The following is a 25,845-nucleotide window of genomic DNA, read 5'->3' as shown; positions in this document are numbered from 1 at the left end:
TTGTTGGTTTCTCTTTTGGTTATAGTGAATAACGGTACCATATGAACATTGTAACAAACCAAACCAGACGGTCGACGCAACGCGTTGCGTCGGGTGTTACCTAGTTCAACTACAAAGTCAAAAAGATAAACCAGATAAAATATCCTAAAAAGCATTCATAAATGTCAAACATAGGACAATATTATTTTAAACAAACATTTTAAAAAAACTTAGGCACATAAGTGAACATATGAATTGTTGAAGGACGAAACTTGTGAATTACAAATTATTTTTTCTCATTACCACGAAGCAAACGGAATCTTTGTAGCGGTTACGATCCAACGAATAAGAAAGAGACACGAATAATCCGACATAGTACGAAACAACGCAAAACGACAGCGCGTGAAATACACATAACACCTTGCATATTGCCTATGTTTATTGCTGGTGGGACCCAGAATGACTAATATTATTCGGTTCTTTTGACTCTTGTAAAGTCATAGTAGGTCAGATTGAACTTATTCCAAAGGTCCAAATAAAGGGTTTAATTAAGATGCAAATGTATATAGTAATTGAAAATAACTCATTTTTTAATAGCTATTTCTAATATTTTAAAAAAGTGGATTGGTCGATTCAAAAATATTGATTTATTCGGTTTTCTTTGGTTTAAAAGCAGGTTTAAGAATAGTTTGATGAAGTGGTTGAATCGGTGTAGATTTGTATTCATGTAATTTTCGTTTTGCTCCTTTTTTGGGGTTGTGTGTTTGCTCTCCCGCTTGTTGAGGTTGTCTTTAGGTGCTTGTTCGTGCGGTTGGCGTTGATTGTTTATAAAAGTTCATAGTTTTAAAAAAATGGAAAATATAAGAAGTAAAATAAAAACTATAATACAGTGGTCTACACTCTCAAAAGCAAGAGACTTTACCACTCAGTTTAGATTGGAATAACAAGTCACATGTCTTATAAACTAGTTTTGTATAATATAGCATAATATTCTTTCCCGATTTTCTTTTTGTGTGCTCCAATAGGTCGTTGCTTCCCATATACAAGCTATTTGCGACCAGTCATCTATCATGGAGAACCATTGTAGATACTACGCCAATCAATACGATTCAAATGACTAGTTAAATCACAATTCTAAACCAACTTATTTTCATCCATATAACTAAAATATTTATCTATAAAATTATTATATATAATAAAAAGGAAGTTTGGCGCCACTGGACTATGATTGGTTCATTTGGCGGCGCCTAACTGTCCAATTATTATATATATATATATATTAGTTTTGTGCTTTAAGTTTGACGATTAAACGATTATTGGTGTTGACTCACCACTACAACGTCTAAAACAAACAACGTGCAGGATTTACCAACTACTAGATGATACAGACATTTTTGTTTTAGTTCCAAAACCATAAAGAACGTAACCGAAACCGACCGAATTGATGTCGGCTCACCACCGTAACGCCAGGACCGACAACGCTCGCGTTTTACTAACGCCCGGGTTTTATCGACCGAAAACACCATTTTAGATCTTTTATTTTTTTATATGTTAGTTTGACGAATTTATTAATTTTGGGATTTAACGCTTAGGTTTTACCAACATTGTTTATACTGTCCCGTAACAAACATAACTGAAACCGACCAAATTCGTGTCGACTCACCGCCACCATGCCGGGTATAGACAATGCTTAGGTTCTTTACCAACATTTTTTATACTGTACCGTAACTGAAAATGACCAAATTCATGTCGATTCACCGCCACAACGCAGGGTACCGACAATGCTTGGGTTTACCAACATTCGGGTTTTAACAGCCAAATAAACGTCGTTTTAAATATATAATTTGTTTTAACGCTTGCGTCTTAGAATTTAGAGTAACATGACAGGTACATAGGCGTATCTGACCAGTCCCGACGCAACGCGTCGTGTAATTTACTAGTTTGTTTACAATTGAAGTAATCATACATCTAACTCCTCATATGTATCTCTGTTCAACTAAATAATACTGTTTAATTCCATTTTATAATCATATTTCTTTTTTTTTCCTTAAAAAATATATGCAATCAATATAGAGCGAATAGTAATCCATTTATATAGGGAATTGCTATTCAAACAATATATCTATCCCATAAGAGCATTCTCAGCTCATTCTCTAAAGTTGTCAAACCTATATAATTTATGGTAAGTTTTGAGAGAACCATCAAAATCACATCTCCAATCAATTCCTTATTATATGAATGAGTTATATGATAACTAAAGAAAAAACCTAAATATAAAGACTCACTTTTGATATAACCGTAAACTTTTCTTTACATAAAAGGAGTATAGATTATGGGCCGGGCCTGCTTTTTGGTTGTCTAATATTTCAATTTACAACTGCCTTGTTGTCAAAAAGTTTATATCACTAAGCCCACAGCCCTAGCCCCTCAAGCCCACAAGTTTCTGTTTTTGCAATTAATAAGCAAGTAACATGTAAAATGCAAATTATAAACGTGTAAAATGCACTCCCTATTTTGGCGGCTGAAAAGCTTGGATAAGTTGGTATAGAATAAAAAAAAAATGATAACTATACTCTAGAATTAAAATAAAATTAATAAAACATACGGCTCTCTTCTCAAATTTATAAGATATTATTTTAGGGTTTTGAGTTTTGAAATGAGATGTAACAAATAGCCCAATCTCTATTGTCACTATATATTATTTTTATTATTATTATTATTATTATTATTATTATTATTATTATTATTATTATTATTATATATTGCCTTCAACGCCGTTAAATATTTTGACGAAGTTATCTTCTACCCTAGAACATCAAAGGTACTTGATTAATTTCTGTTTATTATTGTGTTAAAAGATTTTATTTTGTTTTTTCATTCCTTAAATTTTTCATGCATGCAGCTTCATATGCATGCATGTATCTTTACTGATTAATCACCACCAACTCTAACCGGAACTAAAACCTTTTAGTCAGAAAGTCATCATAAGGTTGTAGTGGTTCAACTTTATGTTTTTTTTAAGTTCAAATTTTATATACAAAAATTAACCAAGTTCTAGTGATTGGAGGGTCAATGGACTCTCTTGAACCTCGTTCCGTGATTCCCCTTACCCTCCCAAAATCATTCTTTTTGAAGTTAGTAAAGAGATGATATATAGAAATACTCAAATACTCACAAGCTAGCATGGGCGTAGGCAACTTCAGGGGAACGGGTCGGTCGAACCTGTACAAAATTTTGTTTTAGTGTTATATATATATTAGTGTATTTTGACATTGCACACGTAGAAATTTCAACATCAAACCCGTAGAAAATCCAAATCTAAGTGATAAACAATCGGTCATCCGTCCCTTGAAATTTTCCGAACATGTAAGCTAGGAAGAATTAAACCCTTAGGAGTATTAATAAAAGTTTGCAAGGCCTCGGCCAACCGGAAAAATAATAATAAAAAACCCTCACATACTAACTTTTTGTTTTGTTTTTTCTTTTAATGTTATTGATTTTGTTTAACTCACATTTTTTTTAATAATCTGATATTATCAACTGCACATTTTGCTCAAGAAATTATATATTGTATAAAATGCTAAAAAATATAAAAGAATGATAATATTGTGACATGTTCTTGCATATTGACATAATTTATTTGTTATAAATGCTATCATAGGATCAATGGGTACCGAAAGACCGAGATCATGGACCGATCTTCCGATGGAAATACTATCATTCATCGCCATCAAATTACCGCTCCTCGAACTCTTAAGTTTCCGAGGAACATGTAAAGATTTTCGCTCTGCTTCATCAACTGCCACGGCTGCAATCGAATCATCCAAAAAACCTGGCTACTCTTCCACAAATCCGGAGATTCAAAATGCGTCATTTACAATGACTCAAAAACTTACAACCGAGAGATTCCAGACATCGCTGGCGCAGTCTGTCTCGCGTCATATCAAGGATGGTTGCTTCTACACAAGGATAACACAATGTTTTTCTTTTCCCCATTTTCCCTATCCAAAATCCCCCTCCCAGAGTTCCCAAAACCACAAATCGAGGGCCACGTGGGAGCGTTCTCCAACGCTCCCACATCGAAAACATGCATTGTTTCCACCATCAACCCTATTGATAGTTCTTGGTTTGAAATAAACATGATTTCAAAGGGGGAAAACACTTGGACACAACATAAAGTGTCCGGGTACCACGGATCAAACCTTAATGTCACCGGAGCAACATATGATAACAAGGGTGAAACATTTTATTACATGTTTGGTGAGAAATCTGTGTTGGGGTTTTCGGTTAAGGATAAGATAGGGACGAAGTACAACATCGTTGAACCTTCAATGATGCGCAAAGATACGGAGTATTTGCCGTATATTTACTATGAAAACATGTTTCTTAAGAAGAAGATAAAGCTTGAAGATGATGAATATGTTGATGTTTGTGGATTAACATATGAAAATAAAAACTCTAAGAGAATAGTGTACTTGAAAGAAGCTGTTAATGTTTCTGAGACCAAAACAAGGATGTGTAAGGCTGTTTGGATTCAACCAAGGTTTTATGAAGCAAGTAAAGATCTTCAATGGTAAGTGTTTGTCGCCAAATTGTTAGGATTTGATTCTTAATTCATGTCTTTATAAAGATTTTTATTCTCACAAACCTTTTTATTTTCTTTCATTATTTTTGTTTTAATTTGGATGATATTTGAACATTGAATTTATTATTGATGGTGTTTTTGTTTTGTTTTTGTTTTTTTTGTTAAGAACTAGTTAAATATATTTGAATATTGAATTTTATTATTGACTGGTTTTATACGCGTCCGATGAACAGATTGTTTAATAGCATAATGAGTTAATGACTTAAAACTATCTTTCTTTGTATTATAAACAAGAATAGTTTTGTTTAAAATCTAAACACAACGCGTTTAACTTATGCTTAAAGAAAAATGATAAATTTACGAAACACAAAACATTGAAAGTCAATCATGTAACTATCGAACATTCATGTATGTTAATCCATTTACTTGTTAATATATTTTTTGATTGGTCGTTCAAAAAAAAATCCATTTGTTCATATGACCCAAGCACAAAATTATTTGCATTTCAATAGATGCTTATTCTACCAAAGTCTCATATCATGAATTCCCCAACATCAATTTCAACTTAAACTTCCATCAAATAACAAAATAAGTGGCCACATTAAATAAATAGAAAATTTCTAAAATGTCTCAACTATGGAGAGAGATTTTGTTTTCGTTCATAAAAATAAAAGTTTTTAAAAATGTCTTATACAAACACGTCTTTGACAACGTGTTAGGCCTCAATGCGTCTTTCACGATTTGTTTGACCACCAAAAATGTTTTTCACGATCTGTTAGTCTCCAGCGGGCGTCTTTCATGATCTGCTAGCCTCTAGTGTATCTTCCATGACCTGTTAGCCTCTAAAGAGCAGTTTTTTATATAATATTTCATATTTTTCCCTAGACTATTTTTATTATTGTTATTACTTTTAATATTATTATTTAAAAACTTGTTGGGGGGTGCTATATGTTATGGTTCACAACATGAGAAATTAAATTATTTGGTTATTGACAATTTTAATTGAATTTAAAACCACTCAAAATTTACCAACGAAATTGTTTTGTAACCACAAAACAGAAAATTCACACACATATCATTAATATAATTTTATTAAAGTAGAACCATTACATAAACGACATAAACAAATCTTTTAGTACTCCCAATCTCCTTTACGCGCCCAAATTGGATCATCATATGGTTCGATACATTAGATAAGTAATAACCGTCTTCCTTTAGTAGCCAAAAAAGATTCTGCTTGTCACACTCAGCACAAACAGTATTTTCTACATATTTATCAAAAATATGAAAATATGCTGATCGAAACTGATAGTAAAATCTCCTACGAAGAGAGTGTTTCCCCATATGTTGTCGCAAAAATCAAATTTATAGGGGAGATCAGGAGTAAAAATGTGATGCCCAAGATCATCGTCACCTGACCTCACATAAACATCGATATGTGAATTTGGAATTGCGCTGTGTATTTTTATAAACCAATGTGTAGTATAACACCAGCTTTGAGAAGGGATTATGAGAAAGCAAGTGAAATAGGTCAATGCAATGAAAAGTGATCAAAGCTTATTCATAGCAAAAATACTCATTTTCAAGTTCCAAAGGTTAAGTACTTGTGTGTTCCTCTCATATCACATGCATGTATTTATATACAATGCATGTATATTGAAAATTAATTTGCATATCTACAATCAAATATTTGCAATGCACAAATTACTATGCTTTTACAACATGTTTAAAGTAAAATGTGCAATAAATTAATAGCTTGCATGCATATGATGTCATAATATTTAATTATTAAACATGTTTTAAATAATAGTTTCCTTATATTTTCTGTGAAACATATTTCACTACTGATTAATTTATTTTCTAGTTTTGTTTGTTTGACTACAATTGTAATTCTACTTGTTTTGTGTATTGTTTGTAAAAGAGAGAAAAAAATGTGAAATACTTTTATTATTTTCCCTTGTTTCAACATCTCTTTTGAGGTGTTTAATTTAATTTAATTTAATTTAATGCATTTGGATCCGTTTGACCCATTTTGTTTTAGGCAAATTTGATTTTAATATTCTCAACTAAATGTTATTGGTCGATAATAATTTCAGTTGAGTTTATTCCTATTGGCGGCCCCGAATTTAAGAAAATTGGCTCTCAGTGGTCTCTCGTTAAATTAAACTTAAACTTAACAACGTTAAGTTTATGTTGATTCTCAAAATGAATCTTTTAGGGTTAGTCGGTTAAAATTTTACACTCTACAATGATTGAGCCCCTGGCTTTCTACTTCATACCCTAACCATCTTACAACTCCATCAAAATAGAAATAACATTTACTTTCTATTGCATTATACTGAATTGACCCATTCAGAAGACCATCATATTTATTTTCCTAAATTTTGGTTTTGATATATTAATAGTAAGGGGAAAGTGAATACGGTGCTGTGAGTCGGGTAACCTTACACCATCAAAACTACATAGTTTTGATAAAAATAACCCTAAACACTAAATACCATTAAAACCACGCTCTATTATCTGCTATGCTCTCTTATGCTTCATTGCAAACCCAACAACCCTATGAAGTTCACAGATGATCGACGATTAACAAGGACATACGAAGATTGGTACGTTCTTAAATCGATCAGGTTCTTGATTAATTGATAGGATTAAGCTAAATGAAAACGAATATTGATGTTTGATTCTTGATTAATTGATAGGAAATTTGTGTACTAATCCACGTTTTAATTCTTTCTTTCACTTTGTTGATTATCAGTTTACATGGTCCAATAATTTTCTTTTATTGATGCAGAACATCAACACCACAATGGATTTAGTAAGTGTTCAATCAGAGTATGAAGCTTTTGAAACAAATCTTATTGAACACATTGATGCAAATGGGTATTTGGTCTCAAATAACGGTTCCGACGTTGAAGTAGACGAAACAGAAGTTGCGGACTTGGATATTGGGGTTGAAAAAGAAGTACCAATCGAAGTAATTGGACAGGTTTTCGATACTCCCGATGATGCATATGAATTCTATAACGGTTATGCGTTTTTACATGGTTTTGGAATACGTAAACGTGTGACTCATAAAAATAAGACAACAAACGAGGCTTATAGAAAGAAATATGTATGCAACAAAGAGGGTTTTAAAGATTTGAAGCGTGATGGTTCTGCAGGAGAAGCTAAGAAACGTCGCAGGAATTTAAGGACCGGTTGTGAAGCGTTTCTTCGAATTTCAAAAGGTAAAGATGGGAAATGGTTCGTTAATGCATTTAACAATGCACACAACCATGAAATAACCGCTACTCCAACCAAGGTAATGAAACACAGGTCTCATGGGAAGTTTCCCCGCTCACTGGTTTGCAAATCTCTGATGTTGGAACTTGGTCAATCCGGGTTGAGACCTTGTCAAATCAAGAAGGTCGTAAATACTATGAAAAATCCAAGTGAAAATGATGTTACATCAAAACAATGTGCTGATATATTAGGTGAACAACGAAAACAATACAAGGGTAAAGAGTTTTATGGCCTTATTAAATATTTCAAGATAAATTACTAGAAGACCGCGACCTTTATTTTGTTGTGGACTTATTTGACGATGGGTCTCCTAGAAATATTTTTTGGGCAGATGGGAGATCAAGAGACTCGTATATAAAGTTTGCGGATGTTGTTGTGTTTGATGTCACATATATGACCAACAAGTTTATGATGCCATTTGCTCCATTTGTCGGGGTGAATCATCACCGCCAGTCCATGCTTTTTGCCGGTGCACTGTTAGAGAATGAGAAACAAGAGACTTTTGAATGGCTATTTCAAAATTTCTTAAAGTGCATGTTTGATAAGCATCCATTGGCAATAATTACCGATCAAGACAAAGCTATTGAAAATGCAATTAAAAAAGTTTTTCCAAAAACCCGACATCGTTTCTGTTCATGGCATATAAAGAAACATCAGATTGAACATCTTCGAGCACTTACAGTTCGTTATAATGACATTGAAGAGCCATACAAGCAGTGGATAAAGAGTAATACTGTTGAAGAATTTGAAAATCATTGGGAATTTTTATGTAGTAGATACCAATTTGAAAGTGGGAGTTGGATAGATGTATAATCAACGCAAGTATTGGGCTAAAGCCTTCTTGAAAGATTGTTTTTTTGCTGGTATGACATCAAGTGGAAGAAGCGAGAGCATTCATTCTTTTTTTGATGGATTTGTGAATTCAAATACCATGTTGAATGAGTTTGTAATCCAATATAGTGACATATAACGAAACGGGCCAAAATATAGAAATACAAACTTAAACGAGTCAAAACGTATCAACTAGAACCGGCTGAAAATATAGTGACATATAACGAAACGAGCCAAAATATAGAAATACAAACTTAAACGAGTCAGAACGTATCAACTAGAACCGGCTGAAAATATAGTGACATATAACGAAACGGGCCAAAATATAGAAATACAAACTTAAACGAGTCAAAACGTATCAACTAGAACCGGCTGAAAATATAGTAACATATAACGAAACGGGCCAAAATATAGAAATACAAACTTAAACGAGTCAAAACGTATCAACTAGAACCGGCTGAAAATATAGTGACATATAACGAAACGGGCCAAAATATAGAAATACAAACTTAAACGAGTCAAAACCAAGTGTACAAAAACGGAGTGTGCGAGGTAATATGACAATATCACATCTGCAATAAAATCAAGCCATGTTCAGAACTTAACTGTCATAGTCAGGGCTGAAATTTTCGCCTACACTTTGATCAATATAATATTAAGTGATTGTGTATTTGGTCTTGTATAGTAATATAAACTGAAACGCACCCAAATATAGAAATAGAAACTTAATCGGGTAAAAAAGTATCAATATAAATTGAAACCGGGTCAATATATAACAATATAAATTGAAACGGGCAAGTGTGCAAGCTATGCACACAGGTAAAAAATGTGTGTGCAAATGGTCGAAGCTGAATTGCTGCATATTTGATGGTGCATATCTGTCCAAAACGTGTGTGTAAACTGTCCAAACTTTGCAAACTATGACTAAATGTTGTTAATAATGTAAAACTATGCAACATTCAAAATAGATGAAATTTATTACATACATGCATTACACTTTTATTTGTGCTAATAAAGATTTTTTTTTTTTTTTCATTTCTTCAATCTATGCCTGTGCTAACAAAGTACATAACAAATCTAAAATTTTCCATTTTGTTTCAAATACATGACAATCATTTACATGGACATAAAGATAATAAACATTATAAGTATCTCCTCATTTGTCTTGCGTTGAAGAAGATTGAGTCGGGTTTTAAGCCGTTGGATTCAACTTTTGAAAGAATGGATGGGATCGAATTAAACTATTTTTGAAGGGTTAACGCAGCTAAGAGTGTTGTGTATGTGACAAGTGCCGGTTTGTGGCCATCTTCGATAAATATCTTCATGTTTTCTTGACAGGTGGTGCAGCTCGATTGCGTTCTTGAACTCACGACAGCTGAAGCCATACCAAAGTGGACCTTTCGGGCATATGTGTTTGCTGAAATATAAGTAAAACTATTGTTAGTTTTCTAAACTATATGAAATGTTCAGAACTTGAAGTTAATGCGTGGTGTACCTTGGTGGATGATGCTTTGACCTTTGACTTGCTTATAATTGGTCTATTTTGGTGCTTGTTAATGATCACATAATGCAATCTTTTGTACCAAGTTCTCCCATTTTTCATGAAATGCTTTTCAAATTTGTTGTGTGGCACTGCAATTGACATTAACATTGACTTTAACCTTCAATTCATTATCTTAACAGATACATGATGGTATCGGTGTTAGACATCCTAAAACATAATCATGAATAAAGTAAGGAACACCGGTAGTGTTTGTGGGTTGACCGACCAAACTTGACCTGACCCGTTTAAACTAAACCCAAACCCCGTGAATTTAGTAGTCATATTCAAGGGAAAAATAAGATATATAACTAGCAAAACACACCCCCAATTTCATTGTATATCAAATATTGCAAACATAAAGATTCAGTTTGGTTTCCAAGAATCCTAAAAATTGAGGTCTAATAATCAAATTATGTTACAAGAATACATTTTTAAACATGAAATCAAACTACAACTCCATAAAGATCAAGGCTTTTTGATGATCAAAGAACATAACATGAATGATAAAAGAACTTAGATGATCGATTTCAATCGGAACCGCAAAACATTACCTGCAGAGGTTGATCCGAGAATTGCAAGGTAGATTAGGAAACAGCCTGATCTTCGTCTTCAATGTTAATCTTCGTCTTCATTGTTAGAAGCAACAGACGAAGGTATATCTCTAGGGTTTATGGATTTGTCAAGTATGAAGAAGAAGCAGAGAATAGAGCGTCGTTTTAATGGTATTTAGTTTTTAGGGTTATTATTATCAACAACAGGATTTGATTGATTTTACGTGTAAGGTTGTACGACTCACAGCACCGTATTCACTTTCCCCTAATAATAATACTACACATATCAAGTCAACCAAAACATTAATTAACATTCCATCTATTCAATATTCATATATTCCCTCGACTATTTCTAGTATTGTTATTAATATTAATATTATTATTTAAAAACTTGGGGGTATTACATGTCGTCGTCATGCATGATGTATCGAGATGAAGTAGAATGTAAGGTTCCAAACCTACGAAGTATTAATGTATATCATTCATAAGCATATAGTTCAAATGGAATTAAACATAAAACCATCGTGACGGAAAACATACGACATCCACAGCTTGAATCAGAGACAATACTAACTAAGATCAAGCTCAATTAAACCTGATATATATTGAAAATGACAGCGTTTTTGAGTGAGTTCTATTTATTATAATCATCAGTTAAGGCATTAAGTATCATATACCAATCAATAAATACAAGTACGCAACGTAACATATAGAATAGTCGGTCTTGGGGTCATAAAAAGGTCCATAATTGCCCCAAACAGGACAAACAAAAGGTTGTGACATTAACTGAGGACTTCTATTTGTCCCGTGAGAGGACTTTTGTTTGTCCCGTGAAAGAACTTATTCAATTGGCCCGTGAGAGGGCTTCTTCAATTAGTTGGTCCCAAAGTTAATAAAACAAATTTCACAACACCCCCACCAGGTTATCTATAACAAGCATATTGATCCAGAATCTAGTATAGTTAACGACTTCTAATAATCTCGTTTGATATACAAACTATGCAACAAACTTTACGCGGAATCAGGATATGTCACATACAATGTATTGCTACATGAGAAATTATTTGGTTATTGAATTTTTATTTATTTTTTTTAAATTTTAAACTAGTCAAATTTTATCAATGAAATTGTTTGGTAATCATAAGTTATGAGCCTCACTTGTAAAAAAATAAAAAACAACAAACACAAACCAATGATAGGCTTGACAGGTCAGCCCAAACCAATTAAGGACCAACAACAAACATATATCATTAATATAAATTTATTTGAGTAGAATTATTAGATAAACATCCTAACAAATCTTTTATTCCCATTGTCCTTTAAGAACCCATATTGGATCATCATATGGTCTCCATTGACTTGATAAGTAATACCCGTCTTCTTTTAGTAGCCAAAAAAGATTTGCCTCGTCACAATTTTAGCAAGTAGTCAACGCTGCCGGTCCATCAAAAACATGAAAATGCGCAGCTCGAGAATTATAGTAAAAATCTCCTACGAAGAGAGTATTTCCAAGGATGCTATCGCAAAAATCAAATTTATACCCAAGATCGAAAGTAATATTGTGATGGCCAAGATCATCGTCACCTGATCTCACATGAGCGTCGATTTGTGAATTTGGAATTGCGTTGAATATTTTAATTGTCCACTATGTAGAAAACATACAAAAGCTTTGAGAAGGGAAAATGAAAAAGAAAGTGAAATAGGTTAATGCAATGAAAAGTGAAGAAAGTTTTTTCATATCAATAATACCCATTTTTTTCAAGCTCTAAAATTGAGTACTTGTGTGTTCCTCTCATATCACATATTTATATACAATGTATGTATAATGAAAATTAATTTGCAAATCTACAAACAAATATTTGCCATGCACAAATTACAACGCTTTTACAACATGTTTGAAGTAAACTATGCAATAAATTAATAGCTTGAATATAGTACCATAATATCTAATTATTAAACATAATAGTTCCTTCATTGTATGAAACATTTCACAACTAAGTAATTTTCTTTCTAATTTTGCTTGTTTGACACTACAATTGTAACTCTACTTGTTTCGTATATTGTTTGTTGAAGAAACACTAACCGGACCCCGGGCAGATTACTGGTAACCTGGGGGTTGGATAGCTGTTTCCCACGAGGGGTTAGACCCTTGGAAGATGGTTCTTCTGATAACCTGCAAAACAGACACCGTGAGCTCGTCACTGAGAAGGGGGGGGGGGGGTTCCTCCTTGTGACCACCCTCCGGCGTGAGAATCAGACTAGATTGCTCTTTAAATATAAAAGTATATTAAGAGATTGCTAGAGCAGATATCAGGTATATTATGATGATATAAGATAATGTAATGTGTTCAGATGATCATACCATTTGGGGTATTTATAGCCGAAGGTAGGTTTCCAAGGAGGTATGGCCAGCTGCAACAGTGTTCCTGTTCATCAACAGTAGCCTACGCACGTGCCTTGCTGGTAGTTGGTGGGTAGGCAGCGGCTGATAGTGACCAGGCCTGCTGTATACTATTCCCTTTCCACCAACTGCCGGCTACGCACGTGGTATGACAGTAGTTGGTGAGTAGGCAGCGGCTAATAGTGATACAGTACAGGAGCATGCTGCTCGCCATACTGTATCAGTGAGCTGTCGTATCTCTGATCAGATCTTTCGCCCATACCTCGTCAGGTACAGTAAAAGATCCTTCAGTATACAGACTGGCTTATTTGGGCGGGAGTATTCCCCCTCCCGCCTCTGTGCGGGATTGCTCCCGGCTTTGCTCATTCCTTCAGGTGACACTGAATGATCGAGAGCTAAGTGCCTTGTGCGTGTAGCCATGCTGCGCGGGTGGCCTTCCCTAATGGCTTGTATCCGAGGCTGCGGGGACAGGCGGAGTCCTTCACCATTGGGAGGCTTTTCCTGCGGGACCAGCTTGCGTACTGCGCGTAAGGACGTCACGTCTCTGAGCATGGTTGGTCCTGCGGATCCAGTTGGTCTCTGCGCAGACGTCCCTGTTTAAGGTGAGTCTTGCGGGTCCAACCGGGCTCTGCTGGGACCTACCTCTTCATTTGTAAAAGAGACCAAAAATGTGAAATACTTTTATTACTTTCCCATGTTTCTTGTCTCTTTTGATGTGGTTAATGTAATTCAATGTGCATTTTGATCCGTTTGACCCACTTTACTTTAATGCACTATATTTTCACCATGACATCTTAACATTTTGATACGTTTGACCATCTTAACTTATTTTCTAATTTTGTTTGTTTAATGCTATAATTATAATTATATTTTTAAGTATATTGTTTGTATCAAAGAACATAAAATGTAAAAACCTTTTCTTATTTTATCCCGTTTCATTTCTAATTCACTATAACTCGTTTGACATGTTTTATTTTTATTCAATACATTTTGATCTGTTTAACCCGTTTTGTTTTAGTGCACATTTTGACTATGTTTGACCATGATATCTTAGTATTTAATGATTAGTATGTGTCATTTTACGGTTTTTACCCGTATATAATTTATGTTATTTATCATTTTACTGTGTAATCTAATATGCAATAAAAAAAGAAATTGAATATAATTGTCCCTAGTATATAATATGATATAATATGTTGTATTCACAAGCTACATTTCAAAACCAAAGATAAGTTTGAGTATGAGTATATCATATACCACCCATTTACACATACACAAATATGTATAGGTGAGAAATCGATTATATAAACAGATCTTGAAGTTAAAGTGAGAGGAAGCACATCTAACACTTAACAACCATATCCAATAAATCTCGCCCATAGCGATCGTTATTGGTACGTTATTGGTAGGGTCTGAAATAGAGTAATAATTACGTTACAAACAAGTAGAGCAAATTTTATTGCAATATAGTTTTGAAATAAAGTAATAACAATTAGGCTATGCGTGAGTGAGTTAAGCCTGGAACATCAAAGTCATCATGGATGGTTGACATTCTGTCTCTGGAAGGTTTTATCGAGTATTGGGAGTAGTTTTAAACGTTGTTAAAAAATAAATTAGTTTCTAAGCGTGATTAAGTTAAGACAAGTGTTGCTATTGTTCCTTCGCCCCGCTTGTTACACATTTCGTCTTCTTCTTTAATCCTTATATCGATAACTAAACGCAGGGGACTTCTAGTTCGATTATAATAATCTATGTATTACAAATCAATTTCATTTTAAATTACGAATAGTAGGTTTGCAGTTCAAAATCTTAATAGGATTGAGGTTACAACCAAATGTTTGTTTTTAACCTTTTAGTTTTTGAAAGGGAAATTGAGAATTAGGTTTGATGCAAGTTCTTTAATTTGTTCAATTGGATATAACCCTCTTTTGGTTTTGCTCAAGATAAGAGATTAATATAAAGGAACAAGAGCAGTAAAATACGATCGAATCAAGAATACAAACACATGTATTTTGAGAGAAAAACTCGTCCCAACTCATTTCTATTAAACTCAAAAACTCGACACACATAAAACAATTACGTGACCTATAGTTTTACTAAACTTTAAACTAATCACATTCTAATTCAAACTCAATTAAATAAACATTGACGATTCATAAGCGATAAACCTAAACAACATAATCTAATCTCTAGTTTATCTTCAAATTCAAATCTTTTACTTATTTTCAAGATCGTTATACTCTTGAATTGGTTTTTATCTCCGATCCAACTTGCGCCTTTGGACTAAAATGACAAACAATAAACGACCTTTAACTCTACTCTCGACTTGGTATCATTACATTTAGAGTAAGTTACACGGCATGTCATGTGCGATGTCAAAGTTTTACTTTTCGTCGCTTGGTTTGAGAAATTACGGATATCCGTCCTATTGTTGTCATCTTTTTTGTCCATGGGGTAGATATGCTTTAGAAATTCTCATCTTCAAAAATTATTGTTTTACCCTTAGTTTTAAAAAGCTAAAAAAATCAAATAACTAACGTGACTTCAAGTCTTCAAGTGATGGACTTTGAATCTAGTGATTGTGAACCCATTTGTTATTTTTACAACTAGAAGTGATGTCAAAGGATGGAATATTGAATTCTTAAAAATATATATAAAGAATCATGTAATTGCTCCAAATTAACCTTTTTGTGTTTAATTAAGCCTATACCTTATAATTAGTCATTTTCAATGTGGTGTAGTGGTAGGGAGCTTGGGTTTCTTAATTGAGACCCAAGTTCAATTCCCGCTTTGGGGGGGGGGGGGGCTCAATGAAAAAAGATTGGGATCTTTGTGATCTCTAGTTCGATTATGAGGACATCCGGGTTTTACCACCAGTGGGCCTTCGGGCGGGTGGGTTTCCCTAGAACTGGAGATAACTTAGAGGCGCTTAAGGGCTCCGTACGGCTGGGTCGGGCCAGCTGGCAGGTGACCTTTAGCAATTGAGTCGCATTATATGTTTGTTGGTCGTTAAAAAAAATAATTAGGAATTATTCTAATTAACAAACCCAAATTCAAATGGGAACACTCGGATCTGATTCCGAGCACATTAATCTAATTTATAAATTAGAAAAATATATTTTGTTACATCGAACTAGAAAGCAAACGAGTGACAAGTTGGGCCGCTAGTTTTTTTGAGATTGAAAAACTAAGTCTTTTATTAACCACTTTCATTGATTCTGGAGTCCTAATATTACTATGCATAACTCGTTTGACTCTGCTACGTAGATCCACACCTTAGTCGCAAGAAAACCAAAAGTATCAACAACAAAAGAAATAAACACGTGTTGATTGTCGAGACGCGAGGTTTTGAGACAAGGACTAGAGAATGGGGTGGGGTGTTTTGCACTTTTTTAAATTATTTTAGAGTTAAGTTTTGTTTTTAGCCTTTTTGGTAAAAAAAAATTCGCAAAGGACAATAGTGAGAGACTGAGTAAAGGCTGATTTTTATATTGCTAGATATATTTGTTTTCAAATAGTTTTTATAAGGGAAAATTCACATACATATCATGATATAACTTTATTAGAATGTAGTTATTACATAAACAAAATGAGTAATCTCTTACTCCCATTTTCCTCTAAACATCCATGCCGGGTCGTTAGGCGACGATTTAAATTCCCCTGACACGTAATACCCATCTTCTTTTAGTAGCCAGTAAACACTTGCACGCCCACCATATTTGCATGGAAACATATGCTCTATTTCTTTATCAAATACATGAAAATGTACAGATTTAGCATTGGAGTAAAAATCTCCGCTAAAAAGAGTATTACCAAAGATACTTGAACAAAAAATGAACTTATAGGGACGCTCATGAGTAATTTTGTGAAGCCCAAGATCGTCGTCTTTTGATTTCACATAAGCATTGATTAATTGTGAAGAATAGTCTCCATTGTAAATATAAATGGAATAATTTTTAGTGAAAGGACATTGACTATGAGAAGGGGTTATTAGAAAACTACAGAAATAGACCACAACAAATAAAAGAAAGCTTTTCTTTGTAGCCAAAATACTCATCTTTCAAGATCCAAACAATGAGTAATTGAGTATTTGAGTGTGTTCCTCTCTGATCACACAAATTTATATACAATACATAAAGTATATATGCAATTTTATAGAAAGTTTTTATTATCATAATGTCTAGTAGTATTCTTTAATACAATATGCAATAAATAGAGTAAATATGATATGATTTATTCAATGAGTAATATTCGCTTTTTTAATGAACCAAAATATTCAATGCATGTGATTACAATTTGAAGAACCATTTAAGCTTAGATAGTAAATGAGTGAAAATGCATAATTAATTGTATTTATTTATCTTCATTTTATGAAGATTTAAAAAATGGGTTTTCCATATCACACTATTTTTACTATATTAAATAGGTTTGACTATAATTCAAAACTTTATGATTTAGTAGTATAGTGTGTTCTTAAAAGATGTTGAGTTTATACTTTGATTTGACCTTGTGTAGTCATAAAGTTCTAACCCTATGTATTATGTGACACGTGACACCCAGTCAGAACTATGATTTTATATAAAAATAGAATGTAGTCATAAAGCCGTAAGTGTAGTCATAAAGCCTCCATAAAGCCATAACTTTATTATTTTATTATTTTTTTGCTTTCCATGTGCGTTATGTACACAACTTTGAACCTATAACTTTACCTCATAACTTTAAGGGGGGCGGTGTAAAGAAGAGTTATAGGCCATAACTTTACTCACAACTCTCCCACTACATATGGTCTATATCATTGCAATCCACATGTATAAAGTTAGAAGATTTTATGTGAAAAAAATTATTGTTAGAAAAAGTAGGTTTGACTATACCTACACCAATATTTAATTACATTTGCAGAAATCATTAGTTAGGCCACACGTAGTGGGCAATAAAAATGGGCGAAAAGGGGCGGGGCTACAACAGTTTATCGCCTGCTTTCTTTCTTTTTTATTATTATTATATTCTAATGTGTGATATATATATATATATATATATATATATATATATTATATAACTATTGTAACCCTTACACCATTACACCCCAAAAACAAATTCTCACCCATTGCTGACTGGGCGTCACACGACGCAAAACGCCCCAATTTGTAGTTCCTCCATACGCATACCCTTATTACCCAAACATTAAACACACATTTAGCCATTTATTAATTATTAATACTCAAATATCAAGAATTCATCAACTCATTATTTAACTATACTATTATTAAACCTTTTTAACGGAGGTATATCATTTTTTTTAATTGAGATGGATTTCATTTCAAATAAAAGAATCCAATTACAATAAAGAGGCAGGTAAGCGGGCAACAAGCTGCGCCGCCACCCCCTTTTGAATGGCAAAACCGATTCTACTGAAAATAAAATTATCGTTCTTCGGTGTCGTTGAGGAACTGTGCACGACCCGCTGAACTCTTTTTAGACACGTAGCAGCATCGGGAGCAAGAGACCCAAATGTATCAAAAGCAAAAAGAATGAAGGTGTGTATATCATTTGATTTTTTTAATATTAAGAATGTTTTTAATAAGTCGTTCTTTTCACATGATATTTCCTAATTGATCGATCTCTATCTATAATTCCTTATAAATCTCTATAGACTCACAACACCCTAAATAATTGATAATTTTAAATCCACGATTAATTCTCTTTCCTCATATAATCTAGTATCTAATGTCTCATGGCAAAGAAGTGACGCGGGTTGTTAATTAAGTTTTTGATCTTTAGTCAATATCCTCAAATCTATACTATTTAATAAATAAAGCTTTATAAATATCACATGTTATCATTATGTTGATTCTTATAAAATTTTCCCTCTTCTCTCTCATATTAAATACATTTCTCTTTTTAATATTTCATTTTCAATTTTTAATAATTCCGTCCTAATTTAAAAGAATTAATACCGCCATAAATATGTTAATTTGTTTAATATAAAATATATTGCATTGGTTATTAATATTAGATTTTTATAAGTAACCAATACGAAATGGGTGGGTTTCTTTAACCGGTTAACGTATCAAACATTGTTCATGTCAAAACAGTTAAGATTAGAATGAGTTTTGGTCCACGAGTTGGTTTAAAAAAGTAGTCATTTACAACTAGGTTTTGATATAGAAAATAACAAATAAATAATTTATGATTTATGAATTTTCTAACAACTTTTTATTTCTAAATTGCGTTATGTGTATTTTTTACCGTATAATATATCTTAATATATGTGATACATTTTTTTTGTATTTCACATTATGTTATTATTTAAAAAAAATTATTTTTTCTAACCCGCGTGCTACACGGGTAACTAACCTAGTAGATAAATATATTAAAACAAGTGTCCGTTTAAGTTTTATCGTAGAGTGATTAGTGTAATTTTGATTTCTAAATGTTGTATTGTGCGGACCTCTCGTAATTTGCTAGTGTGCCGTATTTTAATGAAAATTGTCGTTAGAAAGAAATATACATATAAGGCTAAATTAAATATGATTTCAATAGTTATAATTATCTCTTACTTCATTTGATTTAATTATAATATGTAACATCTAGTCTCCTAATTAAACGTTTATAAAATTCGAGTTAAAATGCTAAACTCTCTGATCTTCTCTAAGAACGTTTAAAAACTACCAACAAGTTTATTATACATTTCTAAAGCCGCCCACGAAACAAACCAGATTCTCCAACCAGATACAAAATCAATAGTTACATACAACTGTCGAACCAAACCAACCCATACAAGCCCGCAATACTTTTCGGTCATGAAAGTACAACCCGAATAGCATATGGAGTACAATCATTTAAAGCATGTAATTCAAACCCTTGTCAAGATCCTACAAGACCTTTGTGTCTTGAATAAGTGGTTATTGACATAAAGATTGATGCACTCACTATTGCAGCAAGAATGACCACCTTCAAGAAAATACCATTTATTAAAAATTCATAATGTATTTGGTACAAGTGTAAAAGCACATGGTACAAGTGCTTACCCATTTGAATACATAACCATGGTTTTTATTCCATGGGTATGGAATGTTCATACCAAATATAGCAGCCACCAATGAGTAAACAGACAATGAAACTGTTCCGGATAGTAGGAAGAGTTCTAACTATTTTATGAAAAACAAATTAATAAAAAATAATAATACTTTTTTAGAAATAAACTACATTAAATGAAGAAATGGATGATAATACTTACCTGGATTAGCTGATTTCTATGATTATCCAACTATATAAAGAAAAATTATTATATCATTTTTCTTAGGAATAATATTTAATCTTAAGAGAAAATTACACAAATAATCTTTGTGGTTGGATCAAATAGCAAGTCTGGTCACATATTTCAAAAAGCTGCAAACTTAGTCCACACATTTGTAAGAGGGTTCGCTGCCGGTAGCGAACCTAGAAAAATTTCTCACACGGTCGAAAACTTCTCAGTTGACTATCTTTATATACTCACATGGCTCGGTTGAGATTTTTACACTATGATAATACTAAAAAAAATCACAAGGGATGGTCAACCACCGTAAGGGTAGGCCCGTCATCCACCCCTGAGGGTTACGATTAGTATTAACTGTTAATCTCAATTAATTTGTTAAGTGATGCAACGTGTCATTCATGTTAAAGTAATTGTGTTTTGTCAAATATGAAACCTTAATAAAATAGTCTTTCATGTGAGGCTAATCTCATTTTTATTTAAAATCCTAATAAAATCGAATGTTCGGTTTAAAACCGAAGGTATACGAAGCCAACGTTAGGAGTTCCGGAGTTTGAAAGAATATGTTATTAGTTTTTCAAATTTAAAAAGATACACAATTACCCTCACATCAATGATACGTGACATCAGCTTTCTTTAAAACTAACTGAGATTAACAGTAGAGACTAAACGTGCTACACTCTCACAAGTGTTCGGATTAAGTTTGTAAAATGATGAAACCTTAGGGACTATTTATGCAATTTTCTCTAACCTTAATTTTAGGTTGTTTGTTCTACCTGAATATTAATGTAATCCTCTGTATCATCAATGTACTCACGCAACTGCAAACACCCAAAAAATATTATATTAAACTTGACATTTATAAACATAATAAAATATTTAAATCTTAATTTTGAGTTGTTAAAGGCCCGATTCTTGGGCTGTGCAATCCGTGCAAAAGCACGAGGCCCAAAAGATTAAAGGGGCCAATAGTTTCATAACTTTTATATATATATATCACTATATGAGAGCATGAGGCCCAAACCCGATGCAACTTATTGATTCAGAAAGACACGAATGTGAGGAAGAAAGGGCGGTTTACCTTCTAGTTGGATTTTTAGTCTTTTAAGGTATACTGAGTGTTTGAGTATAATAATGTATATTATAATTTATATATATATATATATATTAACATATATAAAATAGATTATAAAAAATTTTATTATGGCGGGTTACAATCATGTATATCATTGGGTACATGGGCTATGTAATCGATAATCGGGTCGGATAATCAAGAGCGTTGCTCCCCAAAACGTTAGGAGAGCCTCAAAATCCGTTTAAGTTTGATCATTTTGTTACACACTACTATTGTTTTGTTTATTTTATAAAAGTTGCATTCGTATTGTGGTTTTTTATATATAATTGATGAGTTTATATTATACGAAGGAGGCCCAAGTTTCATCTCGCACGAGGCATAATTTTTTTTTATCGTTCTTGGGAACAGGCCCGAGTTGTTTATTCAAATGGGCCCAAAGAAGAAAGATAAAACATTTGTGATTACTTACTGTAGTCAACTTATTTGATGTAGATTCAATTTGCATGAAATAAGCCTACACAAAACAAAACAAAATCAATACAAGAAATACAATAAACACAAGTATTTAAAAAAATAAAAATAAGTATTAAAAATTTGGCGAAAAATGAACCTCGAGTAACATTTCAAGTTCTTCAACATCGTTTTCCCCATGGGTCGAAAATGGTGTGGTACGACTTGCTCGTGATATTTTAGATTCTATGGTTGGAGACGGAGGAGACCACGTTAAGTCTGCACTATCATGACTCGGGGAAGAAGCGAAGGATAATTTCCTTGATAAATAGAGGTCTGCCATGTCATCATCATCATCCAATAGTTGTTCGAGTTCATCTCGTACCTATAAAAATGAATCACATGCTATAATATTAGAGGATAATTTGTTAAATTTACATCTATCTCTAGATGAATATTATAAGTTAATACTTAATAGAAAAAATTCGTACTTTTAGAACCCGATTGGTTAATCGTGTCATTGCACTCTTGAGCTTTCGCACCCTGTCCAGATTGCGACTGCTTATCTGCACATTGTTCACATTTATAATACAACCCGAAAATGGACATCACTAAACTGCAACAAAAATCACATAACATATGAAAGCCCTTTCATGTTAATCTTCATGTTAGTGTGACATTATAATCATAATAACTTCTAAAGACCCTCTTAAACTTATAAATTTAAATGCACATCTAAAGACCCTCTTAACCACATCACAATATGTCATATAGATATTTTGTATACATGATCAAATAATAAGTTAATTACATCAAATAATATGGGTAGCAATATTTGAAACGGCACGAAAATTATCAGGTTTTGAGTTAGTATATCTAACCCGTTTAAAAAACAGTTCATGTTTGGGTTGACATGTTTAATCAAAAGGGGTCGTGTTTGGATTTACATGTTTAACTTGTTTAAATAAACAGGTTGTCCACTAACCTGTTTAACTATTTTTTTTTATATCCCACCAACCCTTTTAACCCATTTTTACTTACAACTTGATTATCATCCGCCAACATGTTTGACACGTTTAGATAGATGGGTTAAGCATGTTTATGCAAATGAACCATTTTTTGGTTTGACATTTTAACACCTTTAGCTAAACAATTCGACACACGAACCCCCTTATGACCCGTTTAACCCATCTTTTTACAACCTAACAATCCGCTTAACCCATTTTTTCACAATCCACCAACCCAGTTAACACGTTTACAACCTAATTATTAGTTTATTACCCACCAACCCACTAAACCATTTTATCACATTCAGATAAACAAGTTAGGTATGACGTGTTCGGGTTACACAATTTCAACCCGTCAACATGAACATACCATAGAGGTGAGCTCATCCAACGCAGGGTAAGCCGCGGTTTCCAATTCTCGTGTGCGCGCATCAAGAAAACTACAAATACCTTCTAACGCAACTTCAAGAGCCCGGAACTCAAATGGGAATTCTAACATCATTTACACCCAAAATAATAACTTTAATAAGAACACTAATCAATATATTATTAAGTAACATTAACTATCCAAAACCATAAGTTTTTTTTTATAAATTTAATTATATAATATACCAATTGATTCACTTGTTTGACCCTCAGTTTGACCCCCAACACCAACACCATCTTCATCATCCCCTTGGCGTAAACAATTAGCACTGACAGGTGGCAGTCTTCTTTGAAGCTCTTCAACAATGGGGATAACATTATCATCAAGTGGATCACGAAGCAATACCTATATAATAATTAATATTATTATCATAACTTTATATATATTTATATACTAAAATACCAATGGTGTTACAATCCTAGAACTTAATCTAGTCAACACACTTTCAAATTGAAATAAGTTATAACTATTGTAAGTCTCATTTAGGCTTGTCGAGCCTTAACGAGCCTTGTGTATGTTTAAGTTTCTCCTCTTTTGGACTTCTATGTATTAAATTTAAACAACAAAGTTGAGCCCAAGTCAAGTTGTGGCTTGTTTAAGGTACTATACGAGCTTGACCCAAGCTTCGGCTCGTTAAAAGTTTTTCTCAAAATATATAAAAAAAACGTATATAAATGAATTAATAAATAACAAATGAGTCGAGCCTTAGCCGAGCTCAAGCTTAAAAGAGCAACCCACGAGCTGCACGATTAAGTAGATCGAGCAACACGAACAACACCGATAATTTTGTGGTTGAATTGTCTTTTGTTCTTTATTAATAAACAAGAAAAGAGTGTGATGAGTTCTCACAAAATCTTTGTTTATATGTGAAATCAATATTATTTCCTTCACAAGCTTTAGAAAAAGAGCTCGTAACGAGCCAAGCTAGAGCTCTTGTAATTTAAAACGAGCGGAGCTCAAGCCGAATCAAGCTTGGGCTCGGCTCAGCTTGTTTACACCCCCTACATACACCGAACCGCGTACCCATTTTTCGGTCAGGTGTTGATCGGAACCGGTACGACAGTACTACTGAAAATACTGAAATCAATCGGTACCAATTCCAAAAATATAAAATATAAAAATTTAAAATTTAAAAAATACCTGTACAGATTGTGTTCAGTTTGTACCGTTACCATTAACTACACCAAAAAGTGAATTACTGGCACTGTACAGTGCACGACACACGGTACAGTACCAGTGTAATGTAAAAAAATGTTCATCCTAAAAGAGCCAAACTCGAGCTCTTGTAAGTCAAAACAACCACTGCTCGAGCCTAATTAATCAAGTTTAGGCTCGGCTCAGCTTGTTTACACCCCCTACATACACCGAACCGCATACCCATTTTTCAGTCCGGTGATTGGTACAGGTACAACAGTACTGCTAAAAAAACTGAAATCAAACTGTACCGATACCAAAAATATGAAACATAAAAATTACAAAAAAATAATTTAAAAATACCTTACAGATTGTGTTCAGTTTGTACCGTTACCATTAATTACACCAAAAAGTGAATTACTGGCACGTTACACTAGTACAGTACGGTAAGGTACCAATAACAAATGTTACCTCTTCAGTTGTAATGATTGCCTTAATATGTTCCAAATTCAAAACAATAGCTTTCTCTCTACCCAAAATCGCAGACGGGTACGACAACAACGGGTCTAGCAGTCTCAGATCTCGAGCATGAATCGATACTCGTTTCATGATCCCATATTTATCCAAATCCAAAACCGTACTCTGTCCATTAGTATCAACAGACACCCAACTTCTAGATACAGCAGTTTTCTTGATTAATGAAGCTGGTTGTGAGAATGAATCCACTGGTACAATTAACTGGCCTTCATTGGCCATTAGGTTAGGTTAGTGAATTTATGAAGTTAAAGTTGATGTTAACGTTGTTGTGGTTTGGTTTGGTTTGGTTTGGTGAGTTGGAGATTGGCTGGTGGGATGGATAGAATGTGTGACGGATTAATGTGGATGGTTGTTACTATGTTTTGAGATTTTAAATGTTTGGTGTTTTTAGTTGTAAGAATGGACTATAGTGGTCCTTGCGGTTTTGCGGTGGTAATGAAAAATAGATGTTTGGTTATTGGTTAGGTTGTTAATTAGATACTGATGGGAAAACGGGTGTTATCGACTTATCGTCCATGTTTAAATGTTGTCAGGTCATGTTGTTCGGATTGCTTTCAAAAGTTATCTCGGGTGTTATTTTTTTCTCTCTCGTAGAAATTGGTTGAGAATGTTTTTTTTCTGAAAAAGTCTCGTTGGGTGACATCTTCTCCCACTCTTATTTACGTGAGCTTAAAACGCCTAAAAGATAGAGTGTTAGAGATGCTCTAAGGTAAAGAAAATCAAAAGTTTTGTACCGTATGTTGAAATTAAAATATTTAGAGACAGGGAAACTATAATATCTTATT

The 25,845-nt window shown here is 33.3% G+C and overlaps 2 protein-coding genes and 1 pseudogene across 3 annotated transcripts; 2 read left to right on the top strand and 1 right to left on the bottom strand.

Annotated features, from left to right (window-relative positions):
- The first annotated feature begins 3,645 nt into the window (after positions 1–3,645).
- LOC143624375 (F-box/kelch-repeat protein At1g57790-like) lies at positions 3,646–4,556 on the top strand (annotated as a pseudogene).
- Positions 4,557–7,373: 2,817 nt separating this feature from the next.
- Positions 7,374–8,662, top strand: LOC143624374 (protein FAR1-RELATED SEQUENCE 5-like). The gene is made up of 2 exons (XM_077095054.1): positions 7,374–8,064; positions 8,181–8,662. The coding sequence occupies exons 1-2, from the start codon at positions 7,374–7,376 to the stop codon at positions 8,660–8,662; spliced, it is 1,173 nt and encodes a 390-aa protein (XP_076951169.1).
- An 11,287-nt stretch (positions 8,663–19,949) lies between these two features.
- LOC143624381 (magnesium transporter MRS2-I-like) lies at positions 19,950–25,334 on the bottom strand. Of its 2 annotated transcripts, none has more exons than XM_077095058.1 (10): positions 24,995–25,334; positions 23,575–23,734; positions 23,333–23,454; positions 22,447–22,521; positions 22,116–22,340; positions 21,975–22,019; positions 21,207–21,251; positions 20,413–20,442; positions 20,204–20,323; positions 19,950–20,126 (listed from the first exon to the last, which is right to left on the bottom strand). In XM_077095058.1, exons 1-10 carry the CDS (start codon positions 25,277–25,279, stop codon positions 20,040–20,042), a joined length of 1,194 nt encoding a protein of 397 aa, XP_076951173.1. In that variant the 5' UTR covers positions 25,280–25,334; the 3' UTR covers positions 19,950–20,039. The 2 variants fall into 2 exon arrangements, with proteins under 2 accessions (XP_076951173.1, XP_076951174.1); XM_077095059.1 differs by having other exon boundaries at positions 19,968–20,126; positions 20,204–20,319.
- Between the last annotated feature and the right edge of the window lie 511 nt (positions 25,335–25,845).

This window comes from Bidens hawaiensis, unplaced genomic scaffold (assembly GCF_021521415.1).
Source record: "Bidens hawaiensis isolate Kalapana, Puna unplaced genomic scaffold, B.hawaiensis_p1.1 tig00003775_1, whole genome shotgun sequence".
Classification (NCBI taxonomy): Eukaryota; Viridiplantae; Streptophyta; class Magnoliopsida; order Asterales; family Asteraceae; genus Bidens; species Bidens hawaiensis.
This window is presented reverse-complemented; position numbering and strand designations above follow the sequence as displayed.

Coding starts and splice junctions, on each gene's coding strand:
- LOC143624374 (XM_077095054.1), top strand. CDS start 7,374: ATGGATTTAGTAAGTGTTCAATCAGAGTATGAAGCTTTTGAAACAAAT. Junction 8,065..8,180: donor ACAACGAAAACAATACAAGG/GTAAAGAGTTTT, acceptor TTTTTTGGGCAG/ATGGGAGATCAAGAGACTCG.
- LOC143624381 (XM_077095058.1), bottom strand. CDS start 25,279: ATGGCCAATGAAGGCCAGTTAATTGTACCAGTGGATTCATTCTCACAA. Junction 20,443..21,206: donor AGGATTACATTAATATTCAG/GTAGAACAAACA, acceptor TTCTTTATATAG/TTGGATAATCATAGAAATCA. Junction 20,324..20,412: donor ATAGAAATCAGCTAATCCAG/GTAAGTATTATC, acceptor TTCATAAAATAG/TTAGAACTCTTCCTACTATC.